At 39.0% G+C, this 21,952-nt stretch overlaps 1 protein-coding gene across 1 annotated transcript in view; it reads left to right on the top strand.

Annotated features, from left to right (window-relative positions):
• The window catches only part of VPS41 (VPS41 subunit of HOPS complex), a 138,314-nt gene that overhangs the window by 19,956 nt on the left and 96,406 nt on the right, over positions 1-21,952 (top strand). Inside the window, exons 3-4 of the mRNA XM_059655731.1 lie at positions 5,969-6,076; positions 12,784-12,861. Coding sequence (XP_059511714.1) covers positions 5,969-6,076; positions 12,784-12,861 — 186 coding nt within the window. The remainder of the gene's footprint in view (positions 1-5,968; positions 6,077-12,783; positions 12,862-21,952) is intronic.

Here is a 21,952-nt window from a genome sequence, read left to right as displayed (position 1 = left end):
GAGGGAAGAAAGGAAAAGAGGGTTATGTTGGCTTTAGTGTGGGAATTGTCCACTTGAATGTCATATCTTGAAGATTGGTCAGGTTATTCCATGTGGCTGGAAATAAATGAAAAGCTTATTTGCTTTTTTCATTTGTGGTCCTCCTCTATATATTCTTATCGCTTTCCCAATATAAAGTAAGTGATGGGATTTGAACGTGTTTATGGTGTTTGGCTTAGGGCATGAGAACTTTCACCTTATTTTTTTCCTGCTTCACTTGAACATGAAATTCTGATACTACAGGGCAAAGGAGAGACCAGGGTTTATGAAGACTGCATATCTTGTGAATCTTAAGAAGAGCTCTTCAATTATTAGAGGCTCAATTTTTTCTCACTTTTCCAAAGTGCTATGATAAGGAAAGCAGCTTTCAGAGATAAGAATCTTAGTTCAGTAAATACAAAGTTTTGAAGAGGATGTTGAACAATGGCTTTAAACTACTACTTATTTTTGTCATATACTTATTCTTTTAATATATATTTTTATTGATTTTAGAGAGGAAGGGAGAGGGAGAGGAGATAGAAACATCAATGATGAGAGAGAATCATTGATTGGCTGCCACTTGCGTGCCCCAGCCTGCAACCCGGGCATGTGCCCTTGACCAGAATCGAAACTGGGACCCTAGCCAAACCAGCTAGGGCTGTCATATACTTATTTCTGTAGTAAATATAATACACGTTTATTTTGGAAAATTTAGAGAATATTGGTAACAGCTCATTAGGGATTTTTCTTTTCTGTTTCTGGAATGATGACAGCAGCCCTGTGATATAAGTCCCATTATCACTTCCATTCTATAGATGAAGAGACTGAAGCACAGGAAGGTTACTGTTTTGGTGGCTAGCATTCTGCTCCCCTTTTCCCCGTGTGTGTATAAATTTCTTCAATAAAATTTGGATCATGCAAAGCAGATTTTATGACCTATTTTTTCACCTAATACAATGTTTTGAGAACATTTCTCTTCGTTGTTAGTCTTTAAAAATAGATTTTAATGTTTATACAATAATCTTTTGAAATTTATTTAACCCAGGATTTCTCAACCTTAACATTATTGGCCAAATAATTTTTTGTTCTGGGAGATTGTCCTGTACATTTTAGGATGTTTAGCATCATCCCTGGCCTCTGTCCACTAGATACCAATAGCACCATCTCCTCCCACTCAGATGTGATAACAAAAATGTCCTAGGAACACAGAATCACCTCCTGTTGAAGACCACTTATTTAACCATATGCGTTTTACATTTTTATACAGTATTTCTCATCATAGTACTTTTTTTCTGGAAAGGCTCAAGATTGGTATAGCACAGTGATGGCGAACCTTTTGAGCTCGGCGTGTCAGCATTTTGAAAAACCCTAACTTAACTCTGGTGCCGTGTCACATATAGAAATTTTTTGATATTTGCAACCATAGTAAAACAAAGATTTGTATTTTTGATATTTATTTTATATATTTAAATGCCATTTAACAAAGAAAAATCAACCAAAAAAATGAGTTCGTGTGTCACTTCTGACACGCGTGTCATAGGTTCGCCATCACTGGTATAGCATATTTGGAGATGTTCTGTATTGTCCATGTGCATTTATTGATACCATTATAGTTTCATATAAATGTATAATTATATATGATTTATACAATGATATGCAGTTTTTTGAGCATTTATGTTACTTTGTTGATAATAATGAATAGATCTCTTAAAAATTTTGTTAGTTGTGTTTTTGAGACTCAAATTGTATGCTTTGATTGACTTACAGTATAATTTCAGTTATGCTTTAAAAGAAAAGTCTTGTATTTGACACCAACTGTGTTTTGTTTTGTTTTTTTGTTCTCCCTCTATCTTTTCTGATAGTAATAAAAATAAATATTTTAACATAGGCTATGATTTATGAAGAGAGAATTATTTAAAATGTAAATTTTCTAAAATGGAAATGTTCTGATATTAGATTTTGATAGCTTTTTTTGTATCTTAAACTTAGAAGGTTGACTTACCAGTTTTGAATATTTCAATTCTCCTTAAGGTAATTAGAATCCTATAGAGAATGTTCCAGAGGAAAGACTATTTTATACCTTTCTATTGATGGTTGATTATTAATTTGCTTTTTATTAATACTTGCTTTTTCAGTGTGGAAGTTTAAATTGCATTTTTTAACAAGAATTTTTTTTTTAGTATGTGAGTGTTCCCTATTATGTCTAGCTTTAAATCACTGGATATTTATTATAAGGATTTGTCCCTGGTCAGATGTAGTTTATGGCCTGAGACCAAGGAAACCAATCAGTCACCTTATTAAAGTTCCTAGAGGTTCAGCTGAGGTTTTTCTCATAGGTGAAGCTGGGTGGGACAAAGGCCATCTCCATAGAGTGAGATTGTGAATTGTCTAGGAGTGCTCAACTGGTGGTATTTTTCACTAACTTAACTTGACTTTGTATCTTACCTCTCCTCTTCAGTCTATCTATTGCAATTTTATTTTGTGGGGTGGAAAAAATAAAACAAGATAAAACTGGATTTTAATAAATAGTATCCAGAAATAAAATTTTAAGTTCTGTATATTAATAGTAACAACAGAAAAGGTAGTGATCTTTCTGTCAACCTCCAGAATTCATGTAACACACATTTAAAAAAAATAAAATCCAAGTCTTCATTTGGACTGTAATGGTTTATAAAATGTACCAGTGTGTGAAGATATGGATAAAATTTAAACAGCATGAAAAGTTGGTTGACACACCAAAAAATTTCTTATACCCAAGTTTGAAATTGTCAGGTGAAAAGGGCTGTACTCTCATTGGTATCTATGTTAGGTGACAGGATTCCCACCATGCAAATTTACCTTTAATGTTAGTAATAAAATAAGAGGCTTGCCTTAATTTGTTATCCCAAAAGTTGTCTTTTTTTTGCTTTTAAGTTCAAAATTCAGTAAGAATGACTGTGATATGAAATTTATTTTTGGAGTGTTCTAGAATCCTGTACAATGGTTTAAAGGACTTGTCTTGAATTAAAAGTGCTATACACTGAGTGAAAATCCATGTTAGTTGAAGAATTGATTCTTTTTAAAGGAAAGCTGCAAATTTTTCTTGTATGAGTAAATGTCACTCTCTTCATATCTCTGCTTTGCTGCATTTCAGGACTTGTATTATTCCACTAGGTTGTCATAGAAACACAGTTAACTGTCATCTCAACACACTGTTCATGGTTTTATTTGTAGGTTTGCCTGATTATGAAAATTTCACAAAAATTTTGATTTGCTTTTTATTAACACTGGATGGTTTTCCTTGGAAGTTCAAGTTGTACAGAGCCTTTTTGGTGTTTAAATTTTTAAAAAAGTGAAACTCTATTAAATCAGCTTGATTTTTTAAAAAATTGTTTTTTTATTTAGAATGTGACATATAGTCTGCAGCAGTAGAATAACCTCTGTGAATTGTATTTTTGAATCACTTTCCATTTTCTTTGTTTACAGCAAGCAGAAAAAAAAAACTTAAAAATTCACCGTTAGCTTGCTTTTAGCTTAACATAAAGATACCTGTCAGAAAAGTGTGAAATGCTACATCAAGTGCCTAATATTGGAGTTTTCATTTTATTTATGGTTTTTGAAGCCTGGTACGAATGCTCCAGTGAACTGTGTTGTGAAAGTATTTATTTTTATATATTTATGTGAGAGGAATTATTTAGTTTTCACTTATAAATAAGACAGGCAAACCTTATTTACAGTAACTTTATCTAATGGTCCGTGGATGAGTGCTTTTATGCAAAATAGTCTAGAGGCTAGAATTAACTTTTCACGTTGGATGCACATTTGATGTCCAGACTTGAGCAACATGTGGCATCTTATTATAAAGACTACCATTCAGGAATCAATTTGTATTTAACACATTTACTTCAGAATGCACACATCATTTTTGCCACATTTTATGTTAACTTTGCAATGATTTCTGTTTCTTGCTTGTGAGTACATAAGTAGAAGTGTTTACTTGTGGCTTTGTTTGTGATTTTCCTTTTTCTAGGTTCTTTATCCTTGGTTAATGAGCTATTTCATATTTTATTTTAATAACAGGTCACTTCTTGACATGTAACAGCTCCTTGGGTTGGGTTGATTATCATTAGTTACTTTTTAAAAGGAGTATTGGTCTTTTAGATAACTGTGCTTATTATATGTCCATTTGTTGCTATTAGTTCTTAAAGTTATTCTTGCACATAGTAGCTAACATTGTCTTTGATTTTAACACTGTTACTAAATAAACAACTAATAGTCTGTATGTACTTGGGGAAGAAAATTTGACAGCTCATCATATGCGTGGAATGCTGATTTCTTAAAACCAGGTTTATTGCTTTTAAAATATAATCGCCACTCTGTAGCTAGACCACACGATGGCCTCTGATGATCCTCACCTCCTGTTATTCCCGCGCTTGTGTTCTCCCTTCCCACTCTGAATCACGACTGACCTGTGTGATCAGTAGAGTACTGCTGAAGTGTCAGTGTACGGCCTCTGAGGCCATATGCAGCATTGACGCTCAGTTTGCTTTCTCCTGGATCACTTACTCTGGGGGAAGTCACCTTTCATGTCCTGAGGAGAGGTCCATGAGACAAGGAACTATAAAGCCTCCTGCCAACAGCTAGCACCAGCATGCCAACCGTTTGTTTGAGTGAGTCATCCTGGAAGCAGATAGTCTCACCCCATTTTAACCTTCAGATGGTCGCAACTTAAGCTGACATCTTACCTGCAGTCCATGAGTAGATTATTTTTGTGAACTTCTGATTTGTCCAGCTTTATCCTATCACAAGTATTGATATATGCACATTGTTTGGTTTCTCATTACATACCAATGCAGTAAAGTAAAATATTTTTCAGAATCACTGTAGTAATTTTTATATCTATCCTTGATTTATTAATTAATGGCCGTTATAGTCATTAGAGATTTCCTAACTTAACTATGAGGATTAAGGATATCTTGTGATCCTGTTTCAGCACTGAGGTTAAACATATAAAGTTAGTAATATTACCTATAAATGATTAAGAAATTTATTTTATTGTGTTATTGTTAATCCTCACCTGAGGGGATTTATTTATTTAAATATATTTTTATTGATATTTAGAGAGGAAGGGAGAGAGATAGAGAGAGAAGCACCAGTGAGAGAGAAACATTGATGGGCTGCCCCCTGTAGGTCCCTACTAGGGATTGAGCCTACAACCCGGGCATGTGCCTTGACTGGGAATCGAACCACTGACCTCTTAGTTCATGGGTTGACACTCAACCACTAAGCCACCAGCCACAGCTGATTAAGAAACTTTAATGCATATGTAGGTTTATTTATATAAGAGTAAACAAATATTTTTTAACATAAACTGAATAAATAATAATTGTTCATGGACTACCAGTTATTTAAAAGGAATGTTAAAATATTTTTTATCTGAAGGGGAAGAATACATTTTGCTTTATATAAAATTTACAATTTTCTTTGATTTAGTTTTTGTGGTTATGTCTTCTAATTAAGATATTCTCAAATCTGACAAAAATATTAATATTTTTGAAATATAATAATGTCCTTTAGAGGTTTATTATATTCCTATCTTACTGCTGTGAGTTTTTATGACCAGGAGGTCATAATGACAAGTATTTTGCTGACTCACTTCTTTGGCATATGTCTGCAGAGTGGTCAGTTTTGTATTGAATATGCCACAGTTGATTACTATAAACAGTAAGTGTGTGTAATCCTGTTTTCAACTTTTGAAGTTATTCTACCAAAATAACTTACAGTTCGTTGTAGCAGTTGACACACCTCGTTGGAAAAGTGAAACATGAAGATCTTCCCTTTCGCTATGGTTGTAGTTATTGATAATCATTGAGGGAACCATCTCTGGGTCCCCCTTAAGAAATATGTTTTGAGTCTTGGACGGTATCAGATAAATCCATGGCAATGGTCATTTTCTCTGCTTTCTGTGCAGGAAGAAGAGAGTGAAGAGGAACCCAAACTTAAGTATGAAAGGCTTTCCAATGGGGTGACTGAAATCCTTCAGAAGGATGCCGCTAGCTGCATGACGGTCCATGACAAGGTAAGGAGCCCAAGTAGGTGATTCTTCTGTAAGTCACTCTGTTGGAAGCTTGCTTATACTTTGGAGCCCTGATGCTTTTAGAGGTGATTTTTCACTGTAATTGTGTCTTCTGCCACTCTTCCTCTTTTCTTCCTCACCACAAAAAATCAAAACAATGACCGAAAATTTATATATATGTATTTGTACACACACAGAGAGCACACTGTAAGGGTGTGTCAAGTAGAATTTAGACAAGGATGGATGTACAAGATTTATAGTAAGTGGTTCTTGGAAAGACTATTACTTAATTCCTCAAATCCTAAGTAGTAGAATAGAAAAGTATTAAGATTAGAAATAGTGTGGAGCTCAGTGCTTTCATAAGAGTAGAAGGGATTATGTTGGAGTTATTAGGAATTAGTAGAATGACCCCACATTATTACATATATTATATGAATGAATTAATCTATTCCACATCTGAGTCTTTGCTGAAACAAAGCTCCCACCAACTTTCTGAGTCCAGGCTAAGTACTGTACAGCACCCTTAGCCCATTCTCGGACCAAAACAAAATGTGTCATAATTGGAGTATTGGAAGCCAGGCAGTTTCGACTATTGCCCTGTGAGCCCCAGGAGTGAGCCTTTGTCCTCCACAAAAGGCAGACTTCCCAACTTTGATCCAATTCCTGCTTTATCCTGTGTGACCATCAGTGTTGCTTATCCTCCTCCTTGCCCCACCCAGTTCCTTTGTACTTCAAATTTCATTTAATTGTAAGCAGATTCCTGTAATCACATAACCTGTCAGTAGAACCTTTGCTGTCTCTGGTTTTACCAGAAACACCCTTCTTGAGGCACCTGCCTTTTAGCTGCACCACCATCTACCCCCCCCCCCCCCCCATGCTGCCAGCTCCCAACTTCCTTGTCACTTTCCTTTGTTCGCTGAAGACTGGCCTTGCAGTTCTTCAGCCTAATTTAATTACACTTCTGCCCGGTTTCATCTCCCGCCATTAAGGCCACACTCCAGATGGTGTCAGGACCTAGAACCTGAGGATCTTTAAATATACTCTCTGTTTGTCAGGCTTCTGTGTTCATTTTTCTAATCCTGTTCTGTGACTTTATAGAGCCCTGATCTCTGATCCATTCTTTCTTTAAAGATTTTCTATCTAATGGTTAACTATCCTGACTTCACCAGCATCTTCAGTTCTCTGATGCCCCTGTCCTTTGTTGTATCCCTCAGCCACTAAAAATGCTGTTATTGGTTCTTCATCAGTTTCTTTAGTCCTCAACCCTCCATCTCAATCACTATTCCTTCACTTTTAGAGGGTGATGTCATTTCTATTTAATTAAGAAAATTGAAACTGTCAGGCATGGTCAACCTCAGTTCCTGACCCCTTTCCCAGCTCACCTGAATCCATACCCATCTTTCTTTTCTTCGTCCTGTTCAAGGGCCTTTTAGTCTACTTTTGTTCTTTGTCTCACCTCATTTTCTGCCTTCTCTCCTAGTGATATATGCTATGTCATGGAACAGACCTAACTCTAGCTCCACATAATCACTAATCTACTTTTTCTTTCTATAGATTCGCCTATATTGGGTATTTCATATAAATGGACTCATACACTGTTTGGTCTCTTGTGTCTGGCTTCTTTCACTTAGCATAATGTTTTTGAGATTCCTTGTGATATAGCATGTATCAGTACTTCATTCCTTTGTATAAATAGCCAAAGTAGTATTCCATTGTATAAACATAGCACATTTTGTCTATCCATTAACCAGATGATGGACATTTTACTGCTTTTAAAACTGTGGATTTCGCCTTCTCAAAACTTCTGTATCATGACACCATTCTGTTTTAGGTTCTTGATCTTTCTGTTACTCCCTCTGGTTCTTTCACTTACTTTTACCTCGATCTTTCCCCTACATGTTAGGTTTTCCCAAGGTTTGGTCCATTGTCTACATTTCTTCTAATTTTGTGATTTTCCAGTTTCATGATTTCTATGACCACCAACTCTGCCTCTTCCAGAATATTGTACTTATTTATCCACCTCTATCTTTTGTTCTGTTTTTTCTTTTAAATATATTTTATTGATTTTTTTACAGAGAGGAAGGGAGAGGGATAGAGAGAAACATTGACGAGAGAGAAACATCAATTAGCAGCCTCCTGCACACCCTCCACTGGGGATGTGCCCACAACCCAAGGTACATGCCCTTGACCAGAATCGAACCCGGGACCCTTCAGTCCACAGACCGACGCTCTGTCCACTGAGCCAAACCGGTTAGGGCCTTTTGTTCTGTTTTGACCTGAAACTAAGCATGTTCATAATGAACTCATCTTTTCCCTCTAATCTTGCATCTATTTTTGTTCTCTGTCTCATTTGGTGGCACCACCATCTCCTCTGTCATGTAAGCCAAAGCTGACCCGTCTCCTCTAACACCCAGTCATTCCTTAAGTCATGGTGCTCTTCTTACCACCTTGCCCTAGCTGAGGTCCTCATCTTCTGTCTGCACTTATGTGTCTAATCTTTCTACCTTTAACCCATTTGCTACCTGATTGCCAAAATGATCTGTTGAAAGTACGTATTTTAAAACCTTGTATAATTTTCATTATTTACTAAATAGAGTCAAAGTTCCTTAATGTGGTGTGTAAGATGATGATCTTGCCCTCTGTGTAATTGGCCTTGTGTCTTACCACTTTCTGTCATAAGTGTGGTACTCTGACAGTCGTGCTTGGCTGTTTTGGGTTGTTTTTTTTTTAAATTTTTAAATTTTCATTGATTTCAGAGAGGAAGGGAGAAGGGGGAGAGAGAGAGAAACATCAATGATGGGAGAGAATCATTGATGGACTGCCTCTTGCAGACACTCCACTGGGGATCGAGCCTGCAACCTGGTCATGTGCTCTTGCCTGGAATCAAACCTGGGACCCTTCAGTCCACAGGCCTATGCTCTGTCCACTGAGCCAAACCAGCTAGGGTGTGCATGGCTGTTTTTACTCATAACATCTCCTGCCTGGACTCCACCCCATCTCAGCTGCTTGAATGCAGTCCCATCCTGAGTCCTTTGCTTTTAGTTGAGGCATTCTTTATTTCTGCCTGGAACTAATGCACACACTGTGAACCAATCTATTTTCCTTTAACGATTTGCTTTCATTCTAGTCCATTCCTAACAGTTCTTTCTTCTAGAAACCTAAATCTGATCGGATAATCCTTCCTAGAAGCCTTCATTGGCTTCCTGATGTCTTCATAATTTGGACACACATACTCCTTCCTTAAACTTTTCTACTTTTCATCTCTCCATAAATATTAATGCCTTCTATTAACCAATCTTTCCTGCCCCATTGCCTGTCTCCTCCCCTGGGCATGAACTGGGTGCTTCTGTCATGTAAAACTGCGTGTAATTTCCTGACTTTTTCTGCTTTTTTTGCTCTGTGCCTTTGAGCAAGTTGTATTCACTCTGCCTAAAATGATCTTTACCACAAGTCTGCCTCATTTGCCTCAGAGCCTATTGTCTAACTCTTTCAAAGTTCAGAGTTCAGCACACCTAATATCTTTGATGTTTCATAAAGTTCTTAGAGATATTCCATTTTAAGTAACCTTAAATTTAATTATAATTAATCATATTTTTATATCTTTCTCGCTCATTGTAGTGTCACTCTTTTAAGTCATACTTGCTTATTGTCTAAGCATATTGTAGGTGCTTTTGTGTTTTGTGTGTTGAATGAACCATTGAATGGATGAAATGGAGAACAAAGTTTACATGCTCGGACATCACACTTTATCAACACTATACTTAAACCAACTTGGTCAAGGAGCCTGACAGTTGGAACTACAATCCGTGCTAACTTTTATTTCTTTTGTATTTTTTTCGTGCTAACTTTTAGAGCATACACTCTTGATCTGAGGCTCATGTTTCTTTTTATGAGATTTCTGGTGCAGTGGAGAGTGTTTTAACTCTTAATTCTGTACCTAGCTCTGCCATTCATTGACTATTTCCAGGGAAGACATATGAACTGCCCAACTTACTTCCTCTCATGTAATTGAAGGCACTCTCTGCTTTGAAACTAAAAATGCGATGTGAAACAGATAATATGCAGCTGACCACATTTGAAATGTTTTCTCTGTGGTCCAAAGGACTGCTTGTTACTTCTACTTGTTTACGTACAAAAAGCCCAGTCACCCTCACCAGTTTGGCTCACTGGATAGAGCCTGGCCTGCAGACTGAAGGGTCCCGGGCTCAACTCTGGTCTAGGGAATATGCCTGAGTTGCCGGCTCAATCCCTAGTAGGGGGCATGCAGGAGGCAGCCAATCAATGATTCTCTCTCATCATTGATGTTTCTATTTCTCTCTCTCTCCCTTCCTTCCTCTCTGAAATCAATAAAAATATATTTAAAAAGAAAACAAACAAAAATCAACAAAAAACACAAAAAGTCCAGTAAAAGCAGTTATGTTAGGGGAGTGTTCAAAAGGATTGGGTACACAGTCTGATACTTTATAAAATGAATCAAGTTTCTGTAATTAAACCTGGAAGGGGCTAATAAAGCTATATTCTTTGCTTATCCTGGGTTGGAGGTGCTGACAGTATTAAAAAAAAAATTCAGTAGCTACAAATTTTAATGACTGGAAAGTTAGTCACATTTAAAGGACTTGTATTTACATTTGTGATTTATGGCCAATTTTGCCTTTTTGTGTGTGTTGTATTTTAAGTAGTCAAAAGCATTAGCAAATGTATGTATGACTCATCAATAATTTTCATAGTTAAATAATTTTTGAAGACCTCTCCAATTGGCTTATCAAACTTGGATTATTTTAGGCACATAAAGTTATTTCTAAAAGAGAACAGCAGTGATTTATCTAATCTAAATGATTAAATGTTTTTGTAAACAAAAGGTAGCTTATCATGAAAACCACTCCTCCCCCTCCTCCCCAATATTCTAAAGTAATTATAGTTTTTAGGTTAAGCTATAAAATCAAAATAAATATTTTATGTTTCAGATCTTAACTATTAAATGGATTAAACTAGTAATGAATAAAATAAGAAAAAGGGAAGGAATTAATCTTTGGATAAAGTATCCTACATAGAACCTTTAAAACTAATAAAATAAAATATAATTGGAAGTTCAGATATGGCCTTCCCAGAGATGTCAGAGAATGACCTAGGTGTAAAGAGTTTTAAGGCTCCAATCCACCTTAGTTTCCTAACAAACTAAAGACAGTATTTATGAGGAAGTCAGTACTTCAGAGTACTTGGGGTATAGTGAGGTGGAGTACTGTTTGGTTTTAGTTAGTATTGTATGGTTTTTTTTAATTCAAATATGGTCAGTGTCACTGTAGAGAAAAATATTACAACCATCTGAGTCCTCTGTTTCAGATTAGAATGTTCTTTTGTTTTGGAGAAAATATCCTGGTTTTGTTTCTATATGCAACTAATTTCCCCCCAGATTTACCTCTTGGCCCTTCCCTCTCCAGGGTCCAGGCATCCTCTTCTCACCAGGCTTGCTGTCTGCCCTGGATGAGTAATCGGCATGGCACCTGGTGCATTCAGGCGGCCTGTGCAGTGGAATCGTCATACCTAGTTATGTCTGCACATCTGATGTTTTATTAACCAGTATTGATTTTTTTACCCAGGGGACTTTTTTCTTCTTTAAAAAAGGCAACCTTGCAGGAGTGAAAGGCATTGCTGGGGATGAATTTCTAATGAACCCCTTCTTTTCCCTTTTTGTGACTCCTCTTTAAGGTAGCTTCATATTTTAAGTGCCTGAACTGAAATTTCGTTTTAAGCAATTCCATTTTGATAAATCTTTTTAAATCTTGACTTTCTATAAGGTTATTTTTTTAAAGATTGTGCTGCTTGACTGAAATGCTTAGTAGTGCCTATAAATTTGAACATTTCATTATAGGTTGCAATGAAGCATGCTTACATGCAATGAAATAGGGAATTTGGAACTATTTGAGTAGTATGTAAGGAAATAAAAAGGGAGAAAAATCTCATGTCATATTTTAGGTAGTCCTAAAGTTTCTTCTGGTTTATTTAGGTTAGTGCAGATTAAAGGAACAATGGAAGTTATGAACTAGTTTCATATCATAAGATGAATATGGAGCTCAGCAGTTATTTTGTGACAGAAAAATATTTTTTTGTATTAGAATATAAACATTTACACTCAGTATTATACATTAACTTTTATAGAGGCATTCTATTGCTAACTGATAGTATAAGTACATCTGAGTTTTTTCATCTCTAGATATGTGAGTTTTTTCATCTTCAGATATATGGCATGGCTTTTTCTTTCTAAAAAAATAGTACTTTGTTGTTTGTGTGTATATAGGTTGAATTTAAATGATAGCACACATTTACACATTTGCCATAAATTGAGGCAAGTTGCTTAATAATTCCCTTCTGACTTTGAGTTCAACCTTAGGTTGGTCATGCTTTCATAGCTGCATTTTAATTTGCTGCCTCAGTCCATCAGGCATTGTGTACAGACCACATACACACCATTAGTTGTCAGTAGATGAGGGTCCTCATGAGTCATTCTGACAGCTGGCTTGCACTATCACAATAAAGTAGGCCCTGTCCTGTTATTTCCCTGAAGCTGGAAATAGACCGTCTCTGAGGATTGGATATCTTCTAAGGCAGTACAGATCACTTATGCATTAAGAGTCTTGAGTTTGAAAATGGTTTTATTAGTAATTGTGTTTTAATGGTACATTAATAAACTGACCTGTTTGTTCTTCTTACAGTTTTTGGCACTGGGCACACATTATGGCAAGGTTTATTTACTTGATGTCCAGGGGAACATCACTCAGAAGTTTGATGTGGTACGTATACAGTATAAAATAATGTGTGAGCTAAATATCATGCAAAAACTTGAGTTTTAGAATATTAGCAGTTTGTTTTAAGAGCATAAAGGATATTTATCGATTAAGTCAAGTGCTAAGAGCATATATATATATATATATATATATATATATATACTTATATAACTGAATGTTATATGCTAAAAATTTTAAAGGTAAACTTATAAAGAAAGAGGTCTGTTTATATGTATACATTATATATTTTGACTGGATTATCTTTTACATACAAATTCCATTTAAAATCTACTTTTATAAATTTATTTAATTGCATTTCTTTAGTTAATTATAGCCATCCATTTGGACTTAAGTGGAGCATTTAAAATACTTCTATATGTGTTCTTTTAAAATTATAACACTAGACAATGTCTAGGTGAAATGTTATTAAAAGAAAAACCTTTTATTAGTAACTAGGGGTCCAGTGCACGAATTCATGAACCTTGAAAGGAACTGTGGGCTGCGAGACTGTGGTGGGCATAGGGATGGCTCTTGGCCCATCCTCCGCGCCCTCGCCTGGCCCCTCCCTCCGCGGCCCCTGGTCCCCTGCCTGCCTGCCTGCAGCCCCACTCCCGCGGCCGCTGCACCCACAGAAATAAAAATCATTGGGAATGAGACGAATGGAAAGAAGTTTTGAGAAAGATTCACTTCTTTGGAAATAAAACAATTTTGTCCATTTGTTGTGTCATCACTGTTCCAAGTTAACACTTGGGTTTAAATTTCCTGCAGTTAAATTTATAAGCAGTTTATATATCAGTCTTTGCTGTTCATTAAAAACATTCCTAAATACCTTTTTATAAACTTTAAAAAACATCCTCTAACAGGAGTTTCTAACCACCTCCCCCATGAGAGCACATTGGGTGTGACTTAGATGCTGAAAACTTACAAGGACCATTTGCAACCGCATCTGACCCCTCAAACCCCAGGCTGCTGGCCCTGCCCGCCGCCCAAGACCGACAGCCCCTGTGCCCAGCTGCCTGGTGAAAGGCTCAGACTTTCATCTCCTGCTGCGCACTGCCAGGACGGTACAACCTCAGCAGAGGCAGGGGCATGGACCAGCCTTTCAGTCTGCAGAGGGCTGATTAGACAGACGTTCGTTTCCTAAATCCTAACAACCTTTAAAAACACAGGGAGGATTTGGAGGGGATTGTTTCCTAGGAAGCTGGCATACTGCTGATTCCTAGAGCTGTTTTCCTTTTGTTAAACTTCATCTTCTGCCTGTGCCTGCCGCATCCCAGCAGAGAATGGAGGAGGCTGGCTTCCACACAACGTGCATTCAAGACAGTTATTCACAATCTGGGCACAGATTAAAACATAGCTTTGACAAAAGGCTAAATCATTCTATTGGTCCACATTTTTTCTTTTATTTGCCTGCTGTCACTGTGCTCTATCAGGTGCACATTGAGATGGTAAATGTTACCCTTATGAGACTTGCACATCACTGAAACACTGTTCACATTTAAGACAGTGACCTGGGGATGCTACACACCTGCAGTTGCCCTCTGCAGAGAGATGGGTGAGTAGCTAACTGGAGTCAGCGCATTCTCTCCAGAGCTTGCAACGCCCACTTGCTTAACAGTCCGGAGTAGACATTTTGGGGACGTCTCCCTTGATGCCTTGGATGGTTGTCTCCAGTACTAAGTTTGGCAGATGAGTGAGGAAAACTTTAGTAGGAACATCTAAGTAAATCAGTGTGAGCAACAGCATAAGGAGCCAGCCAACTTCCTCTTTCTAATATCCATACTAGAATTGCTGAGCTCTTGCCAGCTACCAGACGCTATGCTGTTGGTAGGCATGATACCACTGTCGAACAATCTGTTTTACTGAAAAGCCATTGTTAAAAGAATTTGTGTGTTCGGTACATAAATGACCTGAGAAGAAATACAACTGACAGTTTTCAAAATGGTGAAAAATAAATGTGTGAAGTCCAATTAAGATTATTTGTTTTTAAACGGAGCCAATTTTCCTTGCTTATACATGTATCCAAAAAAGATACAAAGAAAGGAGTGATTTAAAAAACAAAAGGAAAGCAGATTTACCAGACAAAGCAAAGTTATTGGAATATTGCAAGGGAATAGTGCAGAAGAGAAATTTACTAATAAGTGCATTTAACAAAAGAGGAACTAATATTACCAATAGCCCTACACTATACAAAGAGGCCTGCCTTCAAGGTATCTTATGTACAGTCTGTAATCCCAGCACATGGTAAGACCTCTATTTTAGAATTTAACACATTATATTATAGGTCATTGTTTACATGACTAGCTCCACAACTAATTACACCTGAGATCAGGGGGCTGCATTGAATTATTCTTTACATCCCCTGCACATCCTCACAGAATGTTTGCTGAAGGAGTCAGAAGCAATCACTGAATATGAAAGGTGAACTCCTGTGTGAGGTCATCAAGGAAGGTGTCACAGAGCAGGCGGGACACTGGGCATTTCCACAGGCAAAGATGGGAAAGCATGTTTCAACAGTAGCGGGAGCACCACGTCTGGGTGCACTGCAGGCCACGCTGTGGAGAAGACTGTAGCCCAGACAGCGGGAGCCCTCCGGGCTGCCGAGAAGAGCTCTGTTTTATTCCACAGGCATCAAGGAGGCACTCAAGTGTGTTCAGTCAGGGGAGTAACAAAATCCCAGCGCTCCTGTGGGAAGATTACTTGGGCAGCTCTGTGAAGGATGGATTAGGGGAGACGTGTGGCAGGGAGATCAGTTGGGTTTCACTGCAATAACCCAGCTGAGATTCAATAAAGACTTGAACAAGGGTGGTGGCAATATAAGAAACCAGCAAAAGAAAGAACGAGCTAAGAGAAGAATCTAGGGCCTATACAGGGAATAATGGAGGATACAAGCATCACAGAAATGGAAGTAAACACTGAAGAGCAGAGAAGATGAGGCTTTCTGAGGAGACGATATTCATCAGTTAGGCAAAGATGGGCTTTTTCTTGGCTTCAATATTTAGATTAAAAAAAAATACACCTTTACTTTGGCCCACTAGACCCCACTGATAAAGAAACAAGGACTTAGGAAAGATGCACAGTCTAATTAAAAGGCAGGACCTTGTTGGGAGCAGTAATTATTATTATTTCAAATAATAGTTTAGAATAGAAATAAATACTAATGTTTTAATGCTAAAATAGGTTTAACTGAAAGGTGGACACCATGAATAAGGTATCCTCTGCAGCTGGCCATGCTCTCAAGATTCCTAGCCTACAGGGTTCTAACATGACAATTCCAAAAAACAAAATTCTTTTTTTCCCAGAGAACATTGCTGTAGAGCAGGCATGTCAAACTCGTGGCCTGTGGGCCGCCTGCCTTGTTTATTGGGCACGTGTTAGCCTTTGAGTTTGACATGCTTGCCCCAGAGCAGTGGTCGGCAAACTGCGGCCCCTTGAGTGTGGCTCTCCCACAAAATACCACGTGCGGGCGCGCACGTACAGTGCGATTGAAACTTCGTGGTCACACTTAAGGGGCCAAAGAGCCGCATGTGGCTCGCAAGCCGCAGTTTGCCGACCACTGCCCTAGAGTATATATTTTTTTCTATGAGTTAATGCAACAGAAATGGGATTATCACCCCAGAAACCATGCAATTAGAAAAGGAGCAATAAATGTATTATTATTCTTTAAAATTAATTCTTAGAGGGCTTCCCCTTAAACTACCCAAGTCCTAAGCATCTGTTATGCAACACCTTTGAGGACAAACTTCATGAACAAAGTCAGCTGAAGAAAGCCAAGTATGGTGCAAATCCATGATACTGCAAACCTATGTGAACATCTCAGCAGGGCCCACAGATATCATTGCTTAATTTCTCTATATGTAAGATGCCATCAGTGATAAAGGAATAATCTGTTAGGAGAAAAGACATTCTTTTTTTTTATAATTAAATCTTTATTGTTCAGATTATTACATTTGTTCCTCTTTTTTCCCCCCCATAACTCCCCTCCTCCCAGTTCCCGCCCCACCCTCCGCCCTCACTCCCCACCCACTGTCCTCATCCATAGGTGCACGAGTTTTGTCCAGTCTCTTCCCGCATCTCCCACACCCCTTTTCCCCCCAAGAATAGTCAGTCCATTCCCTTTCTATGTCCCTGATTCTATTATAATCACCAGTTTATTCTGTTCATCAGATTATTTATTCACTTGTTGATAGATGCATATTTGTTGTTCATAATTTGTATCTTTACCTTTCTCTTCTTCTTCCTCTTCTTTAAGGATACCAGAAAAGACATTCTTAACTCTTTCTCACTTTTATTTGTAACATGATAGCAACAGCATTGCTTATGCATTCTATTTATTTAAAAACAGTTGAGAAAGTAAAGCCTTTGTGTTTTCACGAATGGGAAAAAAAAATCACCTATCTGAAAAGGGCAATACAGACACTTTAAATAGCCGAGACCAACTAATTAATCAAATAAAAAAAATGCCCAAGTTGTTTTTCATATATAACCTGAAGAGCATTTAAATCATCACAAATTCAGCTGTATCTTTGCCACAGAAATTATTGTTATAAAGCTCTCTGGTGTAAAAACATTGCTTTATCAATTCCCCTTTTAAGTCATTTCCCAAGAAGATTGTCATCTCTCAACAATTCTCAAAAGAAGCATCTTGTAAACCAAGTTGCTACGTCTCTACTAAAAAATTCCTGGAGTCAATTCACTAGACCTGCATTGGGAACCATTTCACAGAGCCTGGTTACATAAGTAAGCATGTTCTTAAAACACCAAAGAAATAAACCTATTTGTTCCACATATGGAGTCCAAGAAGAAAGTCATTTGACCTGAATCCCCAAAAGAAATTTATCAGCTGAGATGGACTCCTCATGGTCAACCAGGGCCCCGTCAGTCTTCATTTCCAATCATCACAACAGCACTTCTCTTTCTGTATCCGTTCTGGGGTACCTGAATTTCTACTTATTTTATTTTTTACTAGAGGCCCAGTGCACAAAAATTTGTGCACTCAGGGGGTGAGGGGGTGGTCCCTTAGCCTGGCCTGCGCCCTCTCGCAGTCTGGGACCCCTCGGGCGATGTCTGATCCCCACGGGGGATTGGGCCTAACCTGGCAGTCAGACATCCCTCTGGCAGCCTGGGAGCCCTCGGGGGATGTCCGAGTAACATCTTAGCCATCACTCGGACATCCTTAGCACTGCTGCTGGCCAGCCATGAGCCAGCTTCTTGCTGAGCAGCGCTCCCCCTGTGGAAGCACACTGACCATTTAGGGGGGCAGGTCCTGCGTTGAGCGTCTGCCCGTAAGGCACTGGTGGTCAGTGCGCATCATAGCAACTGGTCGTTCTGCTGTTAGGGTCAATTTGCATATTATGCTTTTATCATATAGGATATCTTTTTCTTATTTGGTTGTACTGTCTAGGACCTTTAATAAGGTGTTGTTTCCAAAGAGGAAGCTCTCAACATTTTGTCAATATGTTAGGTTGGTAGTATTTAATTTAATAGCAACATGTCCTTCATCTTTTATTGTAGGATTTTTTTTTTTCAGTTTCTTCCCTTACTATTTATTATGCATGTTCACTTGACATTTAAAAGTGTTTTGGGCTTCTTCAATGTGTTCATGTATTATTATAGCCTTTTAAAAAAATATATATATTTTATTGATTTTTTACAGAGAGGAAGGGAGAGGGATAGAGAGTTAGAAACATCAATGAGAGAGAAACATCAATCAGCCACCCCTTGCACAACACCCTCCTGGGAATGTGCCCACAACCAAGGTACATGCCCTTGACCAGAATAGAACCCGGGACCCTTCAGTCCTCAGGCTGACGCTCTATCCACTGAGCCAAACCAGTCAGAGCTATTATTATAGCCTTTAAAAAAAAACAACAAACTGATGTGCTAGGTAAGAATGATGTATTTAGCTCTTATCACAGGATCATAAATAACAAAAAGGTTCCTTATCATTTTATTCTTTTTTTCAACAGTGTTTATGTAGCTCAGTGTGGTAAGTTCACTAATAGAGAGAATGTGGTTGTCACTACTGAGGGAAGAGAAGGTTGGAAGAAAGCAGTGATCAGTGGGGTCAGTTGTCACAGTGGCTGAGAGAGGCTGAAAGAGGTCTCATTACATGAGCTCCAGAAAGTTCTTGGTGGCTTTAGGGAGAGTAATTGGCAATGAAGGGGTGGGCAACAACTAGTTGCCATGGCGTTTAGGAGTGACGGGGATACAAGGTTGTGGGGACATTGAGCAGATCTCCCAAGGAGCTAGCTGGGACCTTTACATCTTTACTTTTGCTTTCACTGAACCCATATTTTGAGACTTTCGAGAGTTCTCTTAACTTCAAGATTGCCTGTTGATAAATTTATTCCACCTTAATTTAAAGAAGGATTTCATGTGAAACTAGAGGTGAAATCCTGGAACAAATGAGAAGATTTGAGAATTTATAGTTAAAAGTAAGGCATTTTTGGTTGTAGAATAAGTCAGTGAGAAAATAAATGTTTTGTATATTTAAAGAAAAACACACAGGTGTATTTTTCAGACTTCTTAAATCCTAATGGAGGTCTTGCTTACCTTAGAGTGTATCATCAGGGAAGAGTAAAGCAAGCAGTAAAATGAGCTTTTCCCAAGTATAAAAAACAGACTTTTGCTTTTCCCTCATGTAACACAAGTGCAGTTTTCTGGCTAACTGTGACTAAAGAGCCTGAAGCTGCATGAACAGACAGCCATGTGAATGTTGGGATTGCTAACTAGAGGATCTCTGACCGAAGGAAAATGAAATTCCATCTTCTGTTTCTTATTCATTCCACCCAGCGTCCATGGGGATGCAGCATTTGTGAAGGAATCAATTATCCATTTGTTAGTCGGAGGAGACTTACAAATTATACATTAGCAGATTGATTTCTTAGGTTCACTGTTGGGGGACCGATAGCTTAAGGTGGGATGATGAGAAGTACCAAGGGAAAAGAAGTTGCCACAAAGAACACTATTAAAAGCAGCTTTCGAAATGACCGTGAATTTATTCCTAATTGAAGAGCTGACATAATCCATACTAAGTGTATTTATTTCAAGCATTTTACATTAGGTAATTGATTATCACATGAGGAGTACATGTTGGTAATTTTGCCTTTTCTTTACATTTAAGAACTACAGACCACCTGTAGTGGACTTGGACTTAGAAGGTATATGCAAGTCCTTGCCCCCTCCTGCTTCCTTGGGCTTCTTTTTTTGTTCCATTAAGGAAACATTTTTGTATGTTCTGTAGTGTCAGCTTGACATTATTGATTTTTGAACAAACTCACTTATATTGTCCAGAATTCCAAACATGTCTCCATTAGGAATAAAATTGTGGCTAATGGAAAATACAGCTGAGGCCATTTTTCTCAGGTCTTTTTTTCTCTGGTCTCTTACCCTTATCTAAATCTACTCCAGTATCCCAGTTTTGCAAACATACCCCTAAATTATATGCATATAACAAGCATTTGAAAAATCAGTATTGAAGAAAGACAGAATCTTACACTCTATTTTTTTTCTTGTACCCTTTTTCTTTTTTGTTTCTTTTTCTATTGCTGTAGTTATTGTTTTATTTCTAGTATAGACATGACAGACATATATGTCAGACATTTGTTCCTATTTCTGAGAGGAATGATTTTGCACCATTGACAGCTGTAATATTAAATGGTATGGAACTATTATAGAAACATATATATAGTGATAATACTTGATTACCACTCAAGATAAAAATATGTGCTGCAGGTCTCCAGAATGATGGCTGTAGCAATCAAGAGTAATTTTGTGTGTGTTTTCTTAATTGATGAATTTGCTACATAATTATTTGAAATTATTCATCTTTTGATTACAAACAAATTAAATATTTGTTGTAGAAAATTAGCAAAACATAAAATGGGACCATCTAAATGATAATATCTCAGCACCTTGATATAACCGTTGCTGATATTTTGGAGAGTGTACCTCAGGTCACATGCATTATATATATAAACTAGAGGCCTGGTGCATGAAATTTGTGCATGGGTAGGGTCCCTAGGCCTGGCCAGTGATTCAGGGCTGATTGGGGCCTTATGGCTGCCGGCTGGGGCCTTCCTTCTCTGGCTGCTGGCTGCTGGCTGCTGGCTGGGGCCTTCCTTTGTTCTGCGCCGCCCCCTGGTGGTCAGTGCACATCATAGCGAGCAATCAAACTCCCTGACTCCTGGTTGAACTCCCGAGAGGACACTTTGCATATTAGCCTTTTATATCTATACTAGGGGCCCGGTGCATGAAATTCGTGCACTGGATGTGTATGTGGGGGGAGTGTCCCTCAGTCCAGTCTGCCCCCTCTCACATACTGGGAGCCCTCAGGCGTTGATCCCCATTACCCTCCAATCGCAGGATCGGCCCCTTGCCCAGGCCTGACGCCTCCGCCAGAGGTGTCAGGCTTGGACAGGGGACCCCCATCTCCCCGTGATCACTGGCTCTGGCCCCCGCCCAGGCCTGAGGCCTCTGGCTCAGGAATCATGCCTGGGTAGGGGACCCCCATCTCCCTCTGATCGCTTGCTCCACCCCCCGCCCAAGCCTGACGCCTTTGACCCAGGCTTCAGGCCTGGGCAAGGGGACCATCATATCCCCTCAATCCCCGGCTCCGCCCCCCACCCAGGCCTGATGCCTCGGCCAGAGGAGTTGACCCTCATCACCCTCTGATCACCAATCACCGGATCGGCCCCTTGACCAGGCCTGAGGCCTCCGGCAGAGGTGTCAGGCCTGGGCAGGGGACCCCCAGCTCCCCGCGGTTGCAGGCTCCGCCCCTGCCCAGGCCTAACGCCTCTGGCCTGGGCGTCCCGCCCGGGCAGCAGGGACCCGCAGCTGCAGCGGCCCCACGATCGTGGGCTTCGCTTTAGGCCCAGGGAAGGGACCCCTAGCTCCCGGGACTGCCAGCTTCGACCGTGCCCAGCTCCCATCGCTGGCTCCACCCCTACTTCCTGCTATCACTGGCCAGGGCGGCAAAGGCGCCTGATTGTCCGATCATGGCTGGAGGGCAGGGCAAAGGCGGCCCCAAGGCCGCCTTTGCCCTGCCCCCCAGCTCTTAGCTCCCCCCTGGGTTTCTGATCACTGTCAGTGGTAG

Source organism: Myotis daubentonii, chromosome 10 (genome assembly GCF_963259705.1).
Source record: "Myotis daubentonii chromosome 10, mMyoDau2.1, whole genome shotgun sequence".
Lineage (NCBI taxonomy): Eukaryota > Metazoa > Chordata > Mammalia > Chiroptera > Vespertilionidae > Myotis > Myotis daubentonii.
Note: the sequence above shows the minus strand (reverse complement) of the source record. Positions and strands in the feature narration are given on the sequence as shown.